Source organism: Furipterus horrens, unplaced genomic scaffold (genome assembly GCF_987537825.1).
Source record: "Furipterus horrens unplaced genomic scaffold, mFurHor1.1.pri manual_scaffold_2, whole genome shotgun sequence".
In the NCBI taxonomy this organism is placed as follows: Eukaryota; Metazoa; Chordata; class Mammalia; order Chiroptera; family Furipteridae; genus Furipterus; species Furipterus horrens.
The window spans coordinates 46483761-46506825 of NW_028327172.1; the positions used below are offsets into that span (position 1 = coordinate 46483761).

General features: G+C 40.1%; 1 protein-coding gene and 1 long non-coding RNA gene across 4 annotated transcripts in view; one reads left to right on the top strand and one right to left on the bottom strand.

The window, feature by feature from the left end:
- Positions 1 to 711: 711 nt before the first annotated feature.
- LOC150018484 (uncharacterized) lies at positions 712 to 3824 on the bottom strand. The gene is made up of 2 exons (XR_016508785.1): positions 3426 to 3824; positions 712 to 1021 (listed from the first exon to the last, which is right to left on the bottom strand). It is a non-coding gene; the product is annotated as an uncharacterized LOC150018484 (long non-coding RNA).
- The window catches only part of POLD3 (DNA polymerase delta 3, accessory subunit), a 53005-nt gene continuing 33377 nt past the window's right edge, over positions 3438 to 23065 (top strand). The window contains exons 1-3 of one of the 3 annotated variants that reach the window (XM_090265467.1): positions 3438 to 3667; positions 4935 to 4990; positions 16039 to 16141. In XM_090265467.1, the coding sequence (XP_090121593.1) occupies positions 3608 to 3667; positions 4935 to 4990; positions 16039 to 16141 (219 nt within the window). In that variant the 5' untranslated portion in view covers positions 3438 to 3607. Of the gene's footprint in view, positions 3668 to 4934; positions 4991 to 14073; positions 14137 to 16038; positions 16142 to 23065 lie in introns of those variants that run through there. The other 2 variants (XM_090265468.1, XM_090265469.1) reach the window with 2 other exon arrangements.

The following is a 23065-nucleotide window of genomic DNA, read 5'->3' on the forward strand; positions in this document are numbered from 1 at the left end:
CTCTGTGCTAATGTTTACTTATCCTGAAAAAAAGGATAATAACAGCCCTACTTTCTAGGGTTCTTGTGGAGATTAGATGGGTTAATATTTGTAAGGCACTTAGAACAGAGTCTGGCATATATTTAGTAGTAGATAAGGTTAGTTATGTAATAGTTACCATTTATAGAGTACTTAGCTATCTGCCAGGTACAGAATATGTTATTTTCAATCCCCTCAATCATACAAAGTGGATAGTATTTGTAGTGGTGTGCTAGAGCTGGCCTATACCTATGTATGAGAGTTGAAAGTCAATGTTTCAGAAAGATTGCAAGTCAGTTGTTAAACAGAGCTATTACTAAAAATCAGATTATATAAATCATATGAAAAACTAAGACAATAAATATTCAGTCTCATCACTTCCTAATTATTTTACTACATTATACTACCATCTATGCTCTTGTGGTTATTCATTGTACTTTTTAAAATTATTTTTTAAACTACAATTGATATTCAATATTATATTAGTTTCAGGTACACATTTAGACATTCATATAATTTATGAAGTGATCCCTCGATAAGTGTAGTACCCACCTGGCACCATATATAGTTATTATAATATTATTGACTATGTTCCCTATGCTGTACTTTACATCCCCATGTTCATTGTGAAACCAGAAAAGCTGGTGTTCATGCTGCATATCGTTTACCAGACCCAATAAGCAAAGGCAGGGATTGAATCTTCATGGGCACTTTATTCAGATGGTTGGCAATATGAGAAGACAGCGGGTTTGTATCCTAACAGACTGTTTTAAATTCCATTATAAACAGGCCCTTTTTATAGGAAGAGTAGGTGAGGGGGTTGGAATTCAGGGAAAAGGTTATTCAGATGAAAGCTGCAGCATTCCTTCATGTGTGTCCTGGGCGGTGGTCACCCTGGAGATACCGTCTTGATTGCTTGCAGTCCTCCTGAGGCACAGAGGTGGAACTGCTCCTGGTTTCCTGAAGTCAAGGTGGGTCATGCCTCCAGTTCCTGAAACAATAGCTTTTACACACATTGATTACTAAGCTTATTAGTTGTTACCTGAAACTAAGATTTTCCAACATTTGAGTCCCCCATCAAATGTACTTGTATGGTAGAAATAATGGCATGATGTGCATCTCTACCCAACTGCATTCTGTGACATCAGTATTAGCAACTTGAAATCTGCTGTGGTAGGAGGAGTATTTACACCACAGAAGTTGGCAACCAGTACAAGTCAGGGCTTTTTAAATTTGGCTATTGGTTGTTAAACATTACTCTACCCCAGACTTCGAGATGCTTTTGATCATTTATCCCAATATGATAATCCCACTAAGCAAACAAGACAAACAGAGAATCATGGATACAGAGAGCATTTTGATGGTTGCCAGATGGGAGGAGGGTGTGAGGGAATGAATGAAGAGATGAGGGGATTAAGAAGTACAGATAGGTAGTTACAGAATAGCCATGGGGATGTAAGTACAGTATGGGAAATGGAGTAGCCAAAGAACTTAACATGCATGACCCATGGACATGAACAGTGGTGTGGGGATTGCCTGAGGGAGTGGGAGATGCTGGGTGTAGGGGGGCAAAGGGGGCAAAATCAGGATAACTGTAATAGCATGATCAATAAGATATAATTTAAAAAAATTTTTAAAGGTTAAGATTAAACCTATTCTCACACCTGTACTTATTTTCAATTTTCTTGTTTTGAGAAGGCTTGGGGCAGTAATTAAGATTCGTTAAATGATCACTTTTCTTAAACTCTTTGTTGGTGTGAACATACATACAGAAAACTATATGTATCAAAAGTGTACAATTTAAACCCTTTCACAAACTCAACACACCATGAGACCAGCACTCAGATCTAGAACCAGAACATTACCCTTTTCTCAGAAACCTTCCAGTTTCTACCCTCCCAACCAACGGTAACTACTAATCTGGCTTCTAAAAATCATGCAATCTTTTAATATTGGCATATGTCAGACCATATTGGGCCAGGTACTTTGTATTGTATTATCTGCTCCCATTTATATGGATCAGTTAGTTATCTTGACTTATATCCCACTCCTGTGGAGCCGCTTATCAAAATTGATGAATTTTTGTGCACTCATTTTAATATTGGAGATGTAAGAAGATACCCAACATTTTTGGCATATTATGCTTTATTATTTTAAGAAAGGTAAAAACGCAGCTGAAATGCAAAGATTTGTGCAGTGTATGGAGGTGTGTCAAAAGTGGTTTGTGAAGTTTCCTGGTAGTACTGTATTGACATTTTGGCCAAATAATTCTTTGCTGTGGGGCTGTCTTATGCATTGGAAGATGTTTGGCAGCGCCCCTGGCCTCTACCCATTAGAAGCCAATAGCGGGAGATAGCCAACATACTCAAAATATCCAAATCAGTAAATTATTGATGAAAATTAAAAAAAAATGTCTTTTATTTTATGGGAAAAACTAAACGGAATTTTTGGTCAGTGCAATACCTAAGGAAATAAGTTTGTAGTGGCTAAATAACTTACTTTAGGCCACAACAACAAATATCAAAACCAGGATTCAATTCCAGGATCTAACTCTAGAGCCAGCTAGATTATCCACTATGCTACTGTGTTGAACTACACTGGTTTACGCTGAAGTCAATTTTTTTTTTTTTTTTTTTTTTTTAGTGATGGGGAGACATTAACTTATTGTTCCCCTTACTTACGCATTCATTGGTTCATTCTCATATATGCCTTGACGGGATGAACCCACAATCTTGGTGGGTAGGAACAACACTGTAACCAACTGATCTACCCGGCCCTGAAGTTAATTATTAAGGGATTTTTGGCTGATGTTAAAATAAACTCTAGTTGAAATTCCCCAACCTGAAAACTTTCTCTCAGAATAAAGTTAATGTGCCCCTTCACACAGTGTGGTAGGGGAAGCACGATTTGGCTTCTCCCAAGTCTCATCTCTCTTCATCAGCTGCTTCTCCCAACATTTCAGCCCTAATGAACTCCTTTCTCTTTCCAGCAAATGCTCCTGCCTCTACGTAACCACTGCCTCTTTCCCAACCCTCTGGAAAACCTTCTCTAACTTCTGAATTCTGAAGGATTATAACAAGCAGTGTTTTATTCCAGCTGGCATCACTCTACTAAAATTATTTATTTCTTAATAGTTCATTGCTGTGTCTGTCCCCAGTGCCTAAAGAAGTGCCTGGAATAGAATAGGTACTTGATAAGTATTTAATAAAAGATATGAAAGGGCAAGGATTATTTTATCAATTTAAAGGTGGGAAGACTGTGGCTCGTACAGGTCAGGTACTTCGCCCAGGGTCAGGTACTAAGTGGCCCAGGTGAGATTTGAGACCAGGGTTACACAGACAGCCGCTGCAGACCGCGCCCGTTCTCCCGGGGCTTCCCTTCCGCCCGCTCCCACTAGCTCCGCCTACCTCGGCCTGCGCCACCTCTAAGACTAGTTTGACCCTCGAAGGGCCGCCGTAGCGCGTCGCCTCCGTTGCCGTGGGAAACGACTCGGGACCTGGGTGGAAGGAAAGACGTTTCCCGCCGGCGGGAGCTGCGGTAGTGGCGGCGTGGGGAGCTTAGAGGCTGCGGGGCCCAGCGCCGCAGCACCATGGCGGACCAGTTTTATCTGGAAAATATAGACGAGTTCGTCATGGACCAAAACAAGATCGTGAGGAGCTAGGACTGGGGATCGTGGGTGTGCGGCTGGGGTCCTAGGCCCGGAGAGGGCGGCAGGGTCCTTGACCCTTCTGCGTGTGGTCTCGTGGGGACTGGCCGAGGGAGGCAGGTCCCCACGCCACGTACCCCGAGGCGAGCGAGAACTCGCCGGAGAGGTCTTCCGGTGCACACGCAAGTCTTGCTCCCTTGGTTGAGCGTGCTGGGCACTGTGCACAGACTAGAATGGAGGGGCATCGGTTGGTAGTATTTCTAAAGCGTCTCTACACCTGTCTGATAAGGTGGTTGGCGTCCAAAGCCCCAAATTTACTGTTGGGGAAATTGCAGTCGGGTTTAAGTACAAGCTGTGTAACCTTCCGACAGCCAGTTTCCTCTCAGTGGAAATTTGGCATTGACGCAGGCTTGACCTGGTTCAAGGGGCTGGAGTAAAGCTCAAGTGAATGAATGTCAGTGCGAATTGCAAATGGTGATGATTGCCTACTGTGAGCTCCGCATACACGTTATTGCATTTATACCCAGAGGCTGGTGAAAAGGCAGCTGAAGCAGACAGAGGGGCTAAATGATTTATTTGTGGTGAATAAGGGATAGGCAATTTTCCAACCTAGGTGTGTCTCTTTTGCTAATGTTTTCTTATACGTTACACTGCTTTTGCCTAACCTGTGCAACACTTCCAATTATTGGAAACTCAGCATTTATAATTGGAAGACGTTAAGAGAAGAGTGGCAGGAGAGTTCAAGGAAAGATGGAAGATCTAATCTTGAGGCCAGGAGTTCCCAATCTAACACTCTTGATACAGCACTCACCTGTCTCATTCATTCCTGGACCCCTGCACCACCTGTGCCCTTTAATGTTTGTATGGCTGCAACTGATTTTCTGAGCCATACGCTTCAAAATAACCTAGATTCTGGGTGAGTTTTAGAATAGTTTTCAGCGGTGGCCCTCAAAAAGGACAGGATATGAAAAAAAGGCCTGAGTAAAACAAGGAGTGTGAGGAAAATGAGAACTTTTTCTTCGGTGTATAGTCGGCCTTTTTAGATTCTTTGCATTGATTGGTCTGTGAAACAAACGTTTTAGTACTTGTAGAATAGGTATCTCAGTCCTGCCTGCCCAGGTAGAAGGTTCTTGGCAAAACTGTGAAGTGACATCTATTATAATTTATAATGCATAATCATCTCAGACTAGGACTCTTGAGAAGCCCTAAGAACTGACCTGCACTCTGGAGTCCTGTAATAAAATGTTTTAAAAATGCCTTCTTTTTGCAGGTGACATACAAATGGCTGAGCTATACACTAGGAGTTCATGTTAACCAGGCCAAACAGTAAGTCCAATTCACTACTAATTTTAATTACATTGGAATTTTTTGTTTGTTATTTTGCTTTGTTTATAGGTTTATAGATAGCCTCTAGGTCGAACTTTTTTCCCCTGGGAAATGGGAAAGAATACTATTTTTACTACTTTTGTCTATTATTTAGGAGATAGGTAAACTTGTATACAAATGTGTAGTAATACATATACTGGATTTATTTGTAGTCTTGCCCCCTGGTTAACATCACTTTGTTCTTTCAGACTTATTAAATGGGCTAGCCATTTCTGTTTACATCGATTTATATGTCTGTTTTCTTACATCTTCATTGCAATTTCCTTAGGCCCATCTCTGGGTGCTACTGAAATATCTCCATAATGAGGTCAACAGGTGTTTGACACAAACTGCATAACAATATAAGAGAGGGGAGAAGCTTTCAAGTGAAACTAAGAAATGTTTAGGATACTGCAGAGCGTTGTCTTTCTTGGATTTTGCCATATCACCTTTTTTTGCAGAAAGAAAAAAAAAGCAAGCTTTTGAATTAAGTTCAAAATTTTTTGACCTGCAAATGTGCAGATGTTGTGTATGTCCTAAGGGGAAGAATTGGTGAACAGGCTGAGGACATATATATTGAGTTAAATACTCACTTAGTTTATTTTATCCCTAAAGGTGGTCTGATTTTTCCCTATTCCTTGAGTCACAGGAACTTTCTTTAAGTGGTAGGAATGTTCCATGGGTCTTAGAAATTCCCTCATCTCTAGAGTAGGTTGATTTGGCTTTATTTGAGTTGCTTTTTGACAGTTCTGGGAGTCTGATTTTGACTGGATGTTTATGCCTTTGAGACGTAAACTCTTGGCCCAGGGATGGAGTTGGACTGATTCTGACTGTCTAAGATTGCTGTTGATAAGATCAGTACTGTCCCAAACCAAGAGGTTCAGGTAATTTTGGGAATGGACACTTGTAAGCGTCATTATTTGTTGGGGTTACAGATGTTTAAATATGAAGTGAGGTCATTATTCCTATATAAGCTTGTTGAGGTTTAAAAGTGCATATTGGAGAGGAAATAAAGTTGCCTGCAATTTTATTGTAGCTAACCTTATTACCTATAATTTTTATAGAATTAACACACTGTCTTGCCCCTGCCTGTCTACCAACTTCAACCCACACCACTCTCTGCCTCTCTTACACACTAGCCATATTTGCCTTTCTGTTCCTCAAATATGTCAGACTCATTCTCACCCGGGGACATCTGCACCATTGCCTTGGCCTGGAATGCTTTCTCAGCTGTCATCATTCTTCAGGTTTCAGCTCAAATTTTGCACATTGCTTTCCAAATGCTCTATTTCAGGTATCTCACCCCTTCCTAACTCTCTGTTGTATGTATTTCTTTCATATATATTTTTAAAACTTTATTAATAGAATTCACCCACTGAAAATGTATAATTTAGTGGTTTTTAGTATATTCAAAGAATTGTGCAACCATGGCTGCGATTAATTTTAGAACATTCTCATCCACCCTAAAAGGAACCCTGTATCCATCAGCAGTCGCTCATCATTTTCCCTCAATCCTGCTTCCTCTTCCCCCAGCCCTAGGCAACTACTAATATATTCTTTGTCTATAGATTTACTTATTCTGAACATTTCAAATAAATGGAATCATGTAATAAGTAAACTTGTGTGCCTGGTTTCTTTCACTTAGCATGTTTTCAAGGTTTGACCATGTTGTAGCATGTATCAGGACAGTAAGTCCTCACTTAACATCATTTGAAATGACTTCTAACAAAATCAGTTTTACCATAGGCTAATTGATATAATAAACAGGAGTTCTTATAATAGCTCATCAGTATAATAAAATGACCTTATTTGAGGATCTACTGTACTTCATTTCTTTTTATGGATGAATTATTCTGTTACATGAGGGTTGTTGTAACGAAGTGCTATAAACTTGGTTTAAAATCACGGAAATACGGAATGTCTCAAAATTCTGGAGGCTAGAAGTCTGAAATTAAGGTGTCAACAGGGCCACACGCTCTGAAACTTGTGGATAAGAATCCTTTCTTGCCTCTTCTTAGCTTTTGGTGGTGTGCCAGCAGTCTTTGGCATTCCCTGTCTTATAGCTGCATGACCCTAGTCTCTGTCTTTGCTGTCACATGACATCTGTTGTCCCTGTGTTTCTGTATCTTTATGTGGCCATTTTATAAGGATACCAGTTATGTTGGGTTAGGAGCCCACTCTCCTTTAGTTTAACCTCATCTTGACTGATAATATGTGCAAAGATCGCATTTCCAAGTAAGATCACATTCTGAGGTCCTGGTGGTGAAGAGATCAACATATCTTTCTGGGGGACACAATTTAATCCAGACTGTATGGATAAACCATATTTTGTTTATCCACTCATCAGCTGATGAGCAATTAGGTTATTTCCACACTTGGGCATTATGGATAATGTTTCTATGAACATTCTTGTGCAGAAATGTATTCTCAGTTCTCCTGGGTCAGATGACAAATCTATATTTCAAAGTGTCTATGCTGTTTTACAATCCCACCAGAAATGTTGGAGGGTTTCAGTTTCTCCATATTCTTTTCAACTCTTTTTTTTAAAAATTTATTTGTTTAATTATTTTATTTTTAGAGAGAGGGGAAAGGAGAAAGAGAGGGAAAGAAACATCTCTGTGTGGTTGCCTCTCACTCGCGCCCCCAATTGGGGACCTGATGTGCAACCTAGTAATGTGCCCTGACTGGGAATTGAACCAGCGACACTTGACTCGCAGGCCGACACTCAATCCACTGAGCCACAGCAGCCAGGGCTTTCTTTTCAACTCTTGATTAGCTGTCTTTGTTTTTTTTTTAGCCATCCTAATGAGTATGAAGTGTTATCACTGTGGTTTTGATTTGCAGTTCCCTAGCAACTAATGATGTTGATCATCTTTGCATGTACTTATTAGCCATTTGTATATCTTTGGAGAAATATTTATCTAATCCTTTACCAATTTTTTTAAATTGGGTTTTTGTCTTTTTCATTGTTGAGTTATGAGAGTTCTTTCTGTATTCTGCATACTAGCCCCTGATCAGATATATGATTTGCAAAATGTTTCTCCCATTCTGTGGGTTGTCTTTGTACTTTGTTGATGGTGTCCTTTGAAGCACAGACATTTTTATTGTTGAAGAAGTCCAATTTATTTTTTTCTTTCTGTTCCTTGTATTCTTTAATATAGTGTATAAGAAGGTTTTATCTTACTGAGAGTCAAGAAGATTTACTTTTGTATTTTCTTGTAGTTTTAGTTCTTACACCAATAATTATCACTATATTTATGGTTTCTGCATATTGAATGCTTGTTAACATGTTTAAAATGCCTTAGTCCTCACAATAAGAATACATTACAGTTTTTAAATTAGGTGGTGCATAGTGAGAATAACTTGTCTCAGCTCCATGATGTCTTGTGCCTCAGCTGGGAAGCCTCAATGGCTGCAGCCCTGTCATCTGTAGGCTCTTTGTCCATGTCTGCCAGCTGATGCTGGGCTGATGACCAGACATTGCATGTGGTCTGTCTGTATGGCCTGGGCTTCCATCAGAGCATGGTGTCTCTGGGTAGTCGGACTTCTTAAACAGCAGCTCAGGACTTCAAAAACTAGTCCTCCCATGCAAGACAGAAGCTGATTGCTTCATGAATCAAACAGTATCATGTCTGCTTTATTCTTTTGCTTAAAATGAATCACTGGACCTCCCAGATTCAAGGGGAGAGGATGGAGTCCATCTCCCTGCGTGGACATAGAAGAGTGTGTGGGATGGGTGGCATTGTTGTAGCCATTTTCGGAAACCCAGCGTGCCACAGTCATTGTATCTTCAGTGCTTAGCTCATAATAGGTGCCAATAAATATTTGAATAAATACTAAGCACCCCTGGTTGATATTTTCACAAATATTTATATCATACAATCTATTTAACAATTCAGTCTCTCTTTTATATTTATTTTTATTTTTAAATTTTATTGTTTTTCAATTACAGTTGTCCCATTCCCCCCCACCCCACACTCTCCCCTGCCCCATCCTCCCACCCACGCTCCCACAGTCAATCCCCACTTTCTTGTTCATGTTCATGGGTCCTTTATACTTGTTTCTTGACAAGACTCTTTCCCCTCTTTCCCTTGTTATCCCCCTCACCCCTCCTCTCAGGTCACTGTCATTTTGTTCCTTATTTCCAAGTCTCTGGTTTTGTTCTGCTTGTTTGTTTTGTTCATTAGTTTCCACTTATAGGTGAGGTCATATTGTATGTGTCTTTCACTGCCCAGCTTATTTCACTTGGCATAATACTCTCCAGTTCCATCCATGTTGTTGCAAAATGTAGGAATTCCTTCTTTCTTTCTGCTGCATAGTAAATACACCACAATTTTTTGATCCATTCATTTATTGATGGGCACTTAGGCTTTTCTAGCACTTGGCTATTGTAAATAACGCTGCTGTGAACATTGGGGTGCATAGGTTCTTCCGAATTGGTGTTTTGGGTTGCTTAGGGTATAATCCCAGCAGTGGAATTGCTGGGTCAAAGGCAGTTCCATTTTTAGTTTTTTGAGGAAATTCCGTACCGCTTTCCACAGTGGCTGCACCAGTCTGCATTCCCACCAACAGTGCAGTAGGATTCCCTTTTCTCCACATCCTCGCCAGCACTTGTTGTTTGTTGGTTTGTTAATGATGGCCATTCTGACCAGTGTGAGGTGGCATCTCATTGTGATTTTAATTTGCATCTCTGATGGCTAGTGATGTTGAGCATCCTTTCATATGCCTATGGACCCTCTGTATGTCCTCCTTGGTGAAGTGTCTGTTCAGGTCCTTTGCCCATTTTTTTTTAAAGTATACTTTATTGATTATGTTGTTACAGTAGTTACAATTTTTTTCCTCTTTGCTCCCCTCTGCCCAGTACACTCCTTCCCTCCAGCAATCCCACTCCCTATAGTTCATGTCCGTCCGTGGTTCGTGCATATAAGTTCTTTGGCTTCACCCTTTCCTATATTATTCTTAACTTCCCCCTGTCTATTTTGTACCAATCGATTATGCTTCTTAATCCCTGCACCGCATCCCCATTTCTCCCCCTCCCCCCTCCCAGCTGATAACCCTCCAAATGATCCCCATACCTATGATTCTGTTCTTATTTTGGTTTGCTTAGTTGGATTTTGTTTTTATTTTTTAGTCAGTTGTTGATAGTTGTGAGTTTGTTTCCATTTTAGTGTTCATAGTTTTGATCTTCTTTTTCTTAAGTAAGTCCCTTTGACATTTCATATAATAATGGCTTGGTGATGATGAACTCCTTTAGCTTTACCTTGTCTGGAAAGCACTTCATCTGCCTTTTCATTCTAAATGGTAGATTTGCTGGATAGAGTAATCCTGGTTGCAGGTTACTTTTCATCATATTGAATACTGTTTACCAGTCCCTTCCTGCCTGTAAAGTGTCCTCTGAGAAATCAGTTGACAGTCCTATAGGTACCCCCCTGTAGGCAACTCTCTACTTCTGTCTTGCTGCCCCCAGGACTCTGTCTTTATCCTTCTCCTTTGGCATCTCAGTCATAATGTGTCCTGGTGTGGTCCCCTCTGGGTCCAGCTTGCCCAGGACCCTCAGTGCTTCCCAGACCTGTATGTCCATCTCCTTTACAAAATTTGGGAAATTTCCCTCATTTTTTTCAATTCTTGCTTCCTCATTCTGCACTGGTTGACTGTTTTTTTCTTCATTATGTTCCAAATCATTGATGTGAACCCCGGTTTCCTTCCCTTCACCACTGCTTTTGTGTGGATTTTCCTTCGTTTCACTTAGCATAGCCTTCACTTCTTCTCTTATGTGTTTGCCGTACTCAAGCATATTTGTCAAGCCTGTGAGCATCTTTATTACCAGTGTTTTGAATTCTGTGTCTGTGAGGTTGGCTATCTCCTCGTCACTTAGTTCTCCCACTGGAACCTTGATCTGTTTCCCCTTTTGGGCTATACTTCTCTGTCTCCTCATTCTGACAGGCTCCTGTGTTTGTTTGCCTCCATGTCCCAGGTAGAGCTGTCACTCCTGTTACATTGTAAGGGACGGAGCTTTAGGAGTTCGTCAGTACAGGGGGAGGGGTCCGAGAGGGAACAATGCTGCCTCCCCAGCACTTGCCCCTTTTCCAGGCATCTCTCCCATTTCCACACTGGAATGACGCCCCTCTACCTGCTGCCCTGCTGTCATTCCCAGAGTGGGTGGGTCTGCAGCTGTTCTAGGACTGTGGGGGCCCTTTAAACAAGCAGACTCTGCTAAGAGACCGGCAGTTTCTGCCTCCACCCCAAGCCCCACTGGTCTGCACAGTCAGAAGCAATGAGGCTTGATTTTCCCCAGTGCTGGGACCATGAGCTGTTAGGTTTGGTGAGGAGCTGGGAACGCTCCCTGGGTGTCCCTCCTGACTTTAAAACCTGTGACGGCGCTTTCTGCTGGCCTGCCGCTGCTGCTGCCACCACACTGTGTTCTCTCTGCCCTTTCTCTGCCCCTCCTACCTGTCTGGATGAGTATTTCTTCTTTATATCTTTGTTTGCTGGACTTCCATGCAGTTTGATTTTCTGGAACTTCTGGTTGTTTCTAGTTTTGAGGTAGTTGTATTCCTTCTTAATTGTGGAGGGAGACGCAGCGTGTCTATCTACGCCTCCATTTTGGCCGGAAGTCCCCTTTGCCCATTTTTTAATTGGATTGTTTTTCTTCTTGGTGTGGAGTCGTATGAGTTCTTTATATATTTTTGAATTCAAGTCCTTGTCCAAAGTATCATTGGCAAATATGTTTTCCCATATTGTGGTCTCCCTTTTCATTTTGCTGATGTTTTCTTTAGCTGTTTAGAAGGTTTTTAATTTGATGTGGTCCCATTTGTTTATTCTTTCATTTATACCTTTTGCCCTAGGAGTTATATTGGCAAAAATATTGCTGCATGGGATATCTGAAATTTTGCTGCGTATATTTTCCTCTAGGTCTTTTATGGTGTCACGACTTATATTTAAGTCTTTTATCCATCTTGAGTTTATTCTTTAGTCTTTTTAACAAATGAGAAAATTGAGACTTGAGTGACCTCACGTTTTCATACTTTACCTATAATGAAAGTATTTATTTATTTTAACATTTGAAATATTCTGATTTTATTTTTTAAATTTTTATTGAATTTATTTGGGTGACATTGGTTAATAAAGTTATATAGGTTTCAAGAGTACCATTCTATAATACATCATCTGTATATCCGTCGCCATTTAGCCCATTTACCCTCCTACAAGCAGCCCCTCCCCGCCCCCCCTGCCCCCTCACTTTCCTGCTGGTAACCATCATACTGTTGTGTGCATCTATGAGTTTTGTGTGGTGGGTTTTATTATTTTTTTTCCTTCATCCCTTCATTTTTTTCACCCAGCGCCTCAACTCCCCTCCCTTCTGACAGTTGTCAGTCTGTTTTCTGTATCTGAGTCTGTTTCTGTTTTATTTGTCAGTTTATTTTGTTCATTAGATTCCACATATAACTGAAATCAAATGGTATTTGTCTTTCTTTCTCACTGGCTTATTTCTATAGTGGAAGCATTTAAAATATCACCGATGGCACTGGGGTTAGTGACAAGGCATGATTGGTATTGATTTGCTTGGATTCATTAAAGAGGTGTTTTTTTTTCAGTTATTACTATATTTTAGCATTATTTTAGGCACTGTCTTAAAACGGCAAACTTGATAGAGAAGATCCTTCCCATTTATACAAGGTAATTTCAGGTTGTAAAAATGTTGCGAAGGAATTAAATTGGGTTATGGAAGGCAGTATACCGTATACACTATATTTGTCCTGGGGAAAATTATGGGTGGAACTGATCAAGAGGGAAAGTTAATGAATTAAAATGAGAAGATATAGTTAATCATGTCTGTGGGAAGTGCATCTTATAAAAGTTCATGTATGTTGTCATTTATATTTAAGAATATTTTGCATATTTTGTTGGTAAAATGTTTGGTGTAATCAGATAAACATGTCTTAGAGACTAAAGGTTTGCAGAATATTTTTTTTTAAGAGTTTGTGCAGTTTTGACCTCCCCGTTAATATAAAAGAACTGGGGGTGACTTAAGGAGACAAGTACACAGAGGATATCTGTGGTATATGAGTTGTAGATAAAAGATTTAGCCAGCAAGCTTGCGAGCATCTTGTGCATGGTACCTGCCTATCATTTCTTCTGTTAGCATGGTTCTAACTAGCATAAGTAAACCAATATGTTCATGAATTTGTGTTACCTCATCTTTCCTAATGCAGTCACTGCATGGAAGGCAACACCAAAGAGAGCAGGTTAGAGCAATCAATACAAATACTAAATAGGGCACATTTTTGCCGTTAGGGAGCATAAAGTCTGGTGAGGGTGGCAGACATATAAACTAAGTAGTTAGAATACAGTGTGGTGAGTGCTGTAATAACAGAGATGGGATAGGCTCTGTTAGAGCTTAGGAGGCAGGGGTGCCCTGTTGGCCTGCAGTTTTAGGGAAGGCTGCAGACAGGAGGCGATAGCTGAGCTGCTGTGTGGGCGAGGAGTTCAGTGGATGGGGTCTGCGCAGAGCATGCCAGGCAGAAGGAGGGGCACACAGAGGAGCGAGGGCAACTGCAGAATGCTTCATAAGGCTGAGAATAGTGTGAATAGGAGAATGGTGAGATACAGGGGATCAGAACGAGAAGGGTCTTGCACGTCATTGCTAGTGAGTTGGAGTTGATCCTTAGGGGACGGGGTGCTGCTGAAATTTCTGAAATAAAGAATAATACTTCAGACAAGAATATCCAAGGACCTTCTCAGTATCACTTAATGACTAATAGGCATCTCAGACTTACATGCCCCAAAAGCTGACTCCTGATTTCTGCCCCCAATACCTACTTCTGCTTTTCCCCGTCTCAGTGAGTGACTTTATTCTTTGAGTTGGTTAGTTCAGTCATCCATAACTCCTTTTTCTCTCATACCCCACAGTCAATCCATCAGCAAATACTGTTGTTTCTCCCAGAATTCATCCACTAATTTACTACCTCCATTGTGACCACCGTGGTCTGAGCCACCATCATCTCTAGCCTGGATGACTGCAATAGCCTCCTAAGTGGTCTCCTTGCTTCCTCCATTTCCGCTTGGCAGTATATTTTATACACAGCAGTCAGGGACCCTTCTGAAAGGTGAGATCATGGTATTTCTGCTGTAGGACTGATGACTCTTAATTCGATTCAAGTTCTACATAGAGCAACAAAGCCAGTATCTGGCACTCAGCTCTCTCTGCCACCACTGCTCTTCCTTATTCTGGTTCAGCACACTTGCCTCCTTTCTGTTCTTTGTACTTTGCCTACATTCTTGCCTCAGGACCTTTGCATTTGCTGTTCTGTCTGCCCTGGAACATTATTCCACATGCCACAGAGGTGGCTTCCTCACTTCCTTCCAGGGTCTGCTCAGCAGGCTTTCCCTAATCACCTTATATAAAGTAGCAAAAATTCTCAGGCACTCTATTCTTACTTTTTTCCCCCATAGATTTACTACCATTTAACATATATGCATTTATTCGTTAATCTCTTTTCTGTAATGTAAGCTCTAAAAGGTTAGGAATTTTGCTTTGTTCATAGCTCTCTCCTTAAGGCACAAAACATAAAGTAGCCACTCAGTAAAGTTTTGTTGACCTAATGACTTGATTTGCATTTTTAACACTTTACCCATGGCTGCCTTGTGGATGATGAAGAGGTGGGAGGGTGCAGAATTGACATTTGGAATTGAAATAGTCCAGTCAAGAGATTTAGAGGGCATGGAGTCAAGAATTACTTGGGAGGGAGAACTGACTAGATTTGGCAACTCAGTGGATAGGGAGAGGTGAAGGATAATGACTCCCAGATTTCTGGCTTGTGTGGTTTGGGCAGATGTTGTTGTCAGGAATAAGTGAGGCCATGGGGATGAATGAAATAGACCAACCATCTGGTTTGCCCAAGACTGTCTGTTGGTGTTAGCACCAAAAGTCTATGTCTCAGGAAACCTCTGAAATCCAGACAAACCCAGATGGTTTGTCACTCTATATATTAGAGGTAGCTAAAGACAGAACCCTAACTGTTGCAGAAAAGGAGGTCATTAAGTTTATGCAGGAAATGGAGTGGAGGTAGCAAGAGACTCAATGGGGCACAGGACCACGGAAGCTAAGAGAGCAGGTGCTTCAAGAAGAGTGGTCAGGAGTGTAGGGTGAATTTCCCTTTGAACTTGAGTTTGAGTTTCTAGCTTTCCTTGGTAGAAGTATGACATATTATAGGGACTCAATATATATATTTCTTGGCATAAAAGACACAAATGATATGTCTCTTTTGCTGTTTTTGTTAATCTGTAAGTTATGGAGAGGAGTCAACCTCTGATACTTACTGGATCATGAAGATAAAAATGAATTTAGGGATGTTACTAAAAGCAACATTATTTTTACATTGAGTATTTGGCAGTCTCAGGTTAATGAATACTTTGAAGGCTGGGCAGTGGGAGTAAGCTGCTACATTCTGCAGTTCTAAAACAGCATTGACTGAGTGATCATGAAACTAATTTCAAAGCTGGACATTTGTGATCATGTACTTAGTGGTTCTTGATGTTTTGGAACCCTTTTGAGAAACTATCAAACTCTGAACCGTCTCTCTGCAAGAAAGCACATATACATTTTACTTACAATGGTAAAGAATCACTAATCTGTCTAGCACAGCCCTCCCATTTTATACTTCAGGATATTGAGAGGCCTAGAAAAATTAAATTATCCAGGATCACATAGTGACTGAACTTATTCTTGGTTGAGTGTTCTATTCATTATATGTTACTGTTTTATTGCAGGTTCACTCCTTCTGGGCCTATTACTAGATTTCTTTTATTTCAGTTATGAACTGGGTCATTGTGCCAACTCAGTAAGTTAACCTCAACTTAATTCTCTGTCCATAGACTGAGCAAAAATTCTGTAGAAAATTTGACGAACTGCCAGATTTAATATACTTATCTTTTAAGTCACAAATTAAGAGTTGATGAGGTAAAAAAACTCTTACTAATGACTTTCTTATGCCTTTTGTTTGGAACAGGATGCTGTATGATTATGCTGAAAGGAAGCGAAAGGAAAATTCAGGAGCCCAACTGCATGTTACCTACTTAGTGTCTGGCAGTCTTGTTCAAAATGGACATTTGGTAAGTTCTGAGAATTTTGTAATGAGCTTAAATATGTTTGAGCTATAACGTGTTAAATAACAACATGGGGGTGGGAGAACACAAGATTTAGTATTATGGAAGTTTTAGAAAGCCACCTGGCCCTGGCCGGCATGGCTCAGTTGGTTGGAGCATTGTCCCATAAGCCAAAAAGTTGCAGGTTTGTCCTGGGTCGGGGCATGTACGAGAGGCAACCGATCAGTGTTTCTCTCTCGCATTGATGTTTCTCCCCCTCTCTTTCCCTCCCTTCCCCTCTCTTTAAAAACCAAAAAGCATGTCCTTGGGTAAGGATTTAAAAAAACAAAACCTACCTTAAGATGATTATTTTGAATTTTTAGAGTAAACCTAAAGCTCTGAGAAGTTTTGGCAATATCTTGGCTGTGATGCAGAGACTGCAGTGTTATTATGCCACTTTCCTAGGCGACAAGACATTAGGAGACTGCTTCTGCTATTCCTCTTTCTCTCTCTTGATGTTATAATAGTGAAAGGGTGGTTAGTTTCCACCCTGTTCAAATGTCAAGTCACACACTTAGCTGTTCAGAAAGTCTAATTTTATTATTTTTTAACTGAAGTTGATTTTCATGTGAGTGGCTTAAGGATGGGGGTGTTGGCAGGGGCCTGCGAATGCAGGGGCATAGTTTGAGAATGTCTTTATTTTCATGCATCTTTCCCGGTCTGATAGGTGGTCACCCTTCAGCTCAGGTCACTGCTGCATTTTCATCATCCTGACCACAGTGCTGTCTCAGGCCTGCTGACTTCCTCTTTGCTACTTTCATGTCCCTCTTAGGGACAAAGGGATCATTCTACTCCTCCCAGGGCTTGGGGAGCTCTGCTGTGATAACTTGTTCTTCTGCACCAGGCTGATTCTTGGGAACTTTGATAACTCCTCCTCTCTGGCTTCCTCCCAAAAGTAAGGCGCATTTCCTCTGTTCTCACTTCCCCAAGCCTCCAATCTGAAGGTTCTTGTGCTCCTACTGCCGCCACCAGCCCTGCAGAACTTAGCCCAACAATCAGGGCTCCTCAGAGATCCACCAATATATGTGTTCCTCATCCCATTGACTTCCCCTCAGACACTTATGTTCAGAAGCCTGACTTATCAAAATACTGATTAGATTTGTCTTATAACAATAGAGTCCCAAGCATACGAGATTTAAAACTAGAATGACCATTTAATAATTTACAAGGAGAAACAGAATTGCTAGAGGGATCAGATCCATATAGTCTCTGACCAGCAATTTCTTTCCTTGTTGGTAAACTATTTGATGAGCCAGGTGATAATCAAGATATTTGCAAGTGTAGAATTAGATGTCCTTATATATGTGAAACACAAAATTAAGCAGATCTGATTCATTTACTCTCAGAAATAAACCTGGCACCAGAATCCTCTCTTTGTGTGGCTCTCGAATGGATACAGCCAAAGTTTGTATCTGAATGTCTTCTTTCCTTGTTTCCAGGGTTAACCTGCTCTCTTCTGTCTCTGTAGTCAATGCCTTCGGTCTAGTTGTAGCCAAGTCTTTACCTGGGAGTCATTGTATTTCTTAAAAGCAGTGGGCTTTATTCTTTTTTTTGGTCACTGGTATTTTTTTTGTTTTGTTTTTTTGAGAATCTGAAAGAAGAATTTACATGTTGACATATTTGTAAAATTTTGAGTGTTCACACATAATTCTGGGGCAAGATCCAAGGTTAAGAATTTATGTTTCAAGATAAAGTTGTAGATTTTTATTCTAAGCCATATGATGGAGGTTCTTAACACGTTGCGTACCGGGGTATTGAAGTGCCTTTAATCCTCTGTTCTGGCAGGTTTTTAAGATTCAAATATGGTTAGATGTCTAATATTAATGAAATGACTTCATGAAATTAACAGTCAAGCTACTACTATCCTTAATTAATAGAAAAAGCAAATGAAAAATTACTACTGAATGTCTAAATAACCTTATTTAATTGTTTAAAATTATGCGATCAAATGATGAGAATTCTCGCCATCCGAATGCAATGTGTTAATTTGGAATCTTTGCATGGTTCTCGGGATACAGGGGATTCAGGGACAGACCCCTGAAAGTGGGTTCAGATTGTGTTCCGTAGTGCATTTTTTGGAGATGATTTTTCAAAATGAGGTGTAACCCCTTATAGGTTAAAAACTTTCTTGCTGTGGCTTGCTTATAAAGGCCTTGTATTTTTAGATTTAAGAGGGCATTACTATTCTCCCCAACCCTGGCTGGTTTGGCTCAGTGGATTGAGCGTCGGCCTGCAAGCTAAGTGTCGCTGGTTCGATCTTCCAGTCAGGGCACATCAGAGAAGGAAAATCTGATTCCAAAAAACCTCCGCTGCCTTGCGGCATACCTCTTCAGGGGAAAGGCTAAGGGAGTAAACCCCGACAGAAAATCCGGAGCCGGAGTCCCTAAGGCGGTTTGACGTTGTAGTCAACACCGGCAACTCCTGCGGCGCACCTGAAGCCAAGCTGTATTGACTCCGTCTTTCCCTTGGACCCTTCAGCTGCGAAGAGAGGGGGGGTCTGCTGCATGGGCAACAGCAGACCCTCCATATCACCCTGCCCAGGCTCTGTAGCTTCAGCTCCACTGGAGAGGACACTCCAGCGTCATCGCAAGATGTCGATTCAACACGGGAGGAGACATATACCGTGTCACTCCCGAGTTGGACTGCACAGCCATTCTCGGCGGTGCAGATAGACTCTTAAGAAGCTACACCATCGTCTCTCGAGACGGACGGCTGCCGACGACGACGACTATTCTCCCCATTTTTAAAAAGCAGCAGCATTCTTTCAAACAAAATTTTAATTAGAATCCTAACATTAAAAAATATATGGAGAGTAGAATTGCTGTGGTTGACATGATTGTGACGGTTTTGGAGCTCTGTACTCGCCCTCCTAACAGCCCCACGGGCCAGCCCTGTGGAGCTCTGCAGAAGGACTGACCAAGTGTGGGTGTTTACCTGTGTTTTTTTCCTTTAAGAGAGCCCTCCTATGGAAAGGTAGAATATTAAGCATAATTTCAGGTTTTATTTGTTTGTTTATACTATTACATGTGTCCCAATTTTTCCCCCTTTGCCCTCTTCCCCCAGCCCCCCGCTGCCACAGTCAGCCCCCATACCATTGTTCTTGCTTGTGGGTGATACATATATATTCTTTGTCTAATCCCTTCACCTTCTTTCAGCCAGTTCCACCCTACCCCTTCCCTCTTACAGCTGTCAGTCTGTTCCTTGTTTCTGTGCCTCTGATTCTATTTTGCTCTTCAGTTTGTTTTGTTCCTTAGATTCCAGTTGTAAGTGAAATCATATGGTATTTGTCTTTCATTGCCTGGTTTATTTCACTTAGCATAATAGTCTCCAGTTCTATCCATGATGTCACAAAAGGTAAGAATTCCTTCTTTTTACTGCTGCATAGTATTCCATGTGTAAATGTACCACAGCTTTTTTATCCACTCATCTACTGATGGGCACTTAGGCTGTTTCCAGCACTTGGCTATTGTAAATAGCACTTCTGTGCACATAGGGGGCATATGTTCTTTTGAACTGGTGTTTCTGGATTCTTTGGATATTTGTCCAGGAGTGGAATTACTGGGTGAAAAGGCTGTCCATTTTTAAGTTTGTGAGTACACTCCCTACTATTTTTCAGACTGGCTGCACCAGTCTGCATTCTCACCAACAGCACACTAGGGTTCCCTTTTCTCCACATCCTTGTCAGCACTTATTGTTTGTTGATTTATTAATGATGGCCATTTTGGAAGGTGTGAGGTGGTATCTCATCATAGTTTTAATTTGTATCTCTCTGATTGCTAGTGGTGTTGAGCATCTTTTCATATATCTATGGACCCTTCTGTATGTCCTCTTTGGAGAAGTGTGTATTCAGATTCTTTGCCCATTTTTTAATTGGATTGTCTGTCTTCTTGGTGTCGAGTCATGTAAGTTCTTTATATATTTTGGAGATCAAACCCTTGTTTATGTATAATTGGCAAATATGTTCTCCTATACAGTGGCTTCCCTTTTCATTTTGCTTATGGTTTCTTTAGCTGTGTAGAAGCTTTTTAGTTTGATGTAGTCCCATTTGTTTAATCTTTCCTTTGTTTCTCTTGCCCTAGGAGATATATTGGCAAACGTATTGCTACTTAAGATATCTGAAATTTTACTGCCTTTGTTTTCCTCTAGAATTTTTATGGTATTGCGACTTATCTTTTATCCATTTTGAGTTTATTGTAGTGTATGGTGTAAGTTGGTGGTCTAGTTTCATTTTTTTGCAAGTACTAGTCCAGTTCTCTCAATACCATTTATTGAAGAGACTGTCTTTACTCCATTGTATGCTCTTGCCTCTTTTGTCCAATTTAAATGACCATAAAGATGTGGATTTATTTCTGGGCTCTCTATTCTGTTCCATTGATCTATGTGTCTGTTCTTATGCCATAGCAGACTGTTTTGATTACAGTGGCCTTATAGTGTAGTTTGATATCAGATATTATGATCCTCCGACTTTGTTCTTCTTTTTCAAGTTTGCTGAAGCGATTGGGAGTCTTTTTGGGTTCCATGTAAATTTTTGGAATATTTGTTCTAGGTCTGTGAGATGTGCCATTGGTATTTTAATAGGAATTGCATTGAATCTGTAGATTGCTTTGGGTAGTATGAACATTTTAATGATGTTAATTCTCCAGTTCATGAACACAGTATATTCTTCCACTTATTTGTATCTTCCTCAATTTCTTTCTTCATTGACCTATAGTTTTCCGAATATAGGTCTTTTATTCCTTGGTTAAATTTATTCCTAGGTACCTCATTTTATTTTGTTGCAACAGTAAATGGGATTGTTTTCTTAGTTTCTCTTTCTGATAGTTCATTATTGGTGTATAGAAATGCCGTCGATTTCTGAGCATTGATTTTGTAGCCTGCTGTTTTGCCAGATTCATTTATTAGGTCTAGTAGTTTTTTGGTGGAGCCTATATGGTTTTCTATGTACAATATCGTGTCATCTGTGAATAACAACAGTTTTACTTCCTCCTTTCCAATTTGATGGCTTTTATTTCTTGTCTGATCTCTGTGTCTAGGCCTTTCAGTACTATGTTGAATAAGAGTGGTGAAAGTAGACATCCCTGTCTTGTTCCTGAACTTAGAGGAAATGCTTTTAGTTTTTGCGTACTGAGTATGATATTGGCTGTAGATTTTTCGTATATGGCCTTTATTATGTTGAGGTATGATCCCTCTATTCCCACTTTGCTGAGAGTTTTTATCATAAATGGGTGCTGGCTTTATCAAATGCTTTTTCTGCCTTTATTGATATGAGCATGTGATATCTTTCATTTTGTTTATGTGATATATTATATTTTGTGATTTGTTAATATTGTACCAACCTTGCATCCCAAGGATAAATCCCACTTGATGATGGGTGTATGATCTTTTAAATATATTGCTGGATCCAATTTGCTAGTATTTTGTTGAGGATTTTAGCATCAATGTTCATCAGGAATACTGACCTATAGTTTTCTTTCTATGTTGTGTCTTTACCTGGTTTTGAAATACTGGCCTCAGAGAAAGAGTTTGGAAGGCTTCCCTCTTGAATTTTTTGGAATAGTTTGAGAAGGATAGATGTTAGTTCTTCAAATGATTGGTAAAGTTGGCCTGTGTAGCCACCTAGTCCAGGACTGTTGTTTGCTGGGAGGTTTTTGATTACTGCTTCAATTTAATTAGTTGTTAATGGTTTATTCAGGTTTTGGGCTTCTTTCTGATTCAGTCTTGGAAGACTGTATGATTTTAGAAATTTATCCATTTCATTCAGGCTATCCAATTTCTTGGCATATAGTTGTTCATAGTATTTTCTTACAATCCTTTGTATCTCTGTGGTATCTGTTGTTATTTCTCCTGCTTTGTTTCTGATTTTATTAACTTGGGTCTGCTCTGTTTTTTCTTGATCAATTTTGTTTATATTTTCAAAGAACCAGCTCCTGGATTCGTTGATCTTTTGAATTGTTCTTTTAGTCTCTATGTCATTTATTTCCACTCTGATCTTGATTATTTTCTTCCTTCCACTTGCTTTGGCCTTTGTTGTTTTTTTTCTAGTTCTTCTAAGTATAGGGTTAGGTTGTTTATTTGATATTTTTCTGTTTTCTTTAGGTAGGCCTTATTGCTATGGACTTCCTTCTCAGGACTGCTTTCACTGTATCCCATAGGTTTTGGACTGTTGTGTGTTCATTTTCATATTTCCAGGTACTTTTTGAGGAATTATTTCTTGTTGATCTCATTGATAAGTTTTTACTGAGGTTGATTTCTAGTTTCATGCCATTGTGATCTGAGAAAATGCTTGATATGATTTCAGTTTTCTTGACTTTCTTAAAACTTCTTTTGTGTCCTACCATGTGGTCTTTCTTTGAGAGTGATCCATGTGTACTTGAGGAGAATGCGTATTCTGATGCTTTAAAGAATTATTTGAAAATTCCAAGGGGACATTTGGTTGATTCTTTTGTGTTGTTAGAGGTTGTCAGCCTGATCCATCCTTATGAAGTTCCCCATTAGCTTTTTTTAAATCTAATGGTTTTAGCTGAGATTGACTTTTATTTTAATATTGCCTAGATCATTAATTTGCAAGGAGTTACAAAATAGTCATGTTCTACTTGTCATTCTTTCTGCATATTATTAGCTGTAATTGTTCTATAAAGAAGAACTCTCATTAACTAGCCATATCTTTCCTTTTTCCTAAACTGCTAACAAGCTTAAGGGGCTTTCCCTCAGCCAGGTTCTGGGTTTGTGGATACTAAACTTTTAGCAGGAACTCACTGAATTAGAGCTCTACTGTAGTGTGCATTGTTTTAACACCTTCAAGCTAGCATTTCCACTGAGTTGTTTTATTCATTTTCAGTATCTCCTAAGGCAGCATATAGCCACACCAAACTCTGGGTTGTCCAGTTTTTC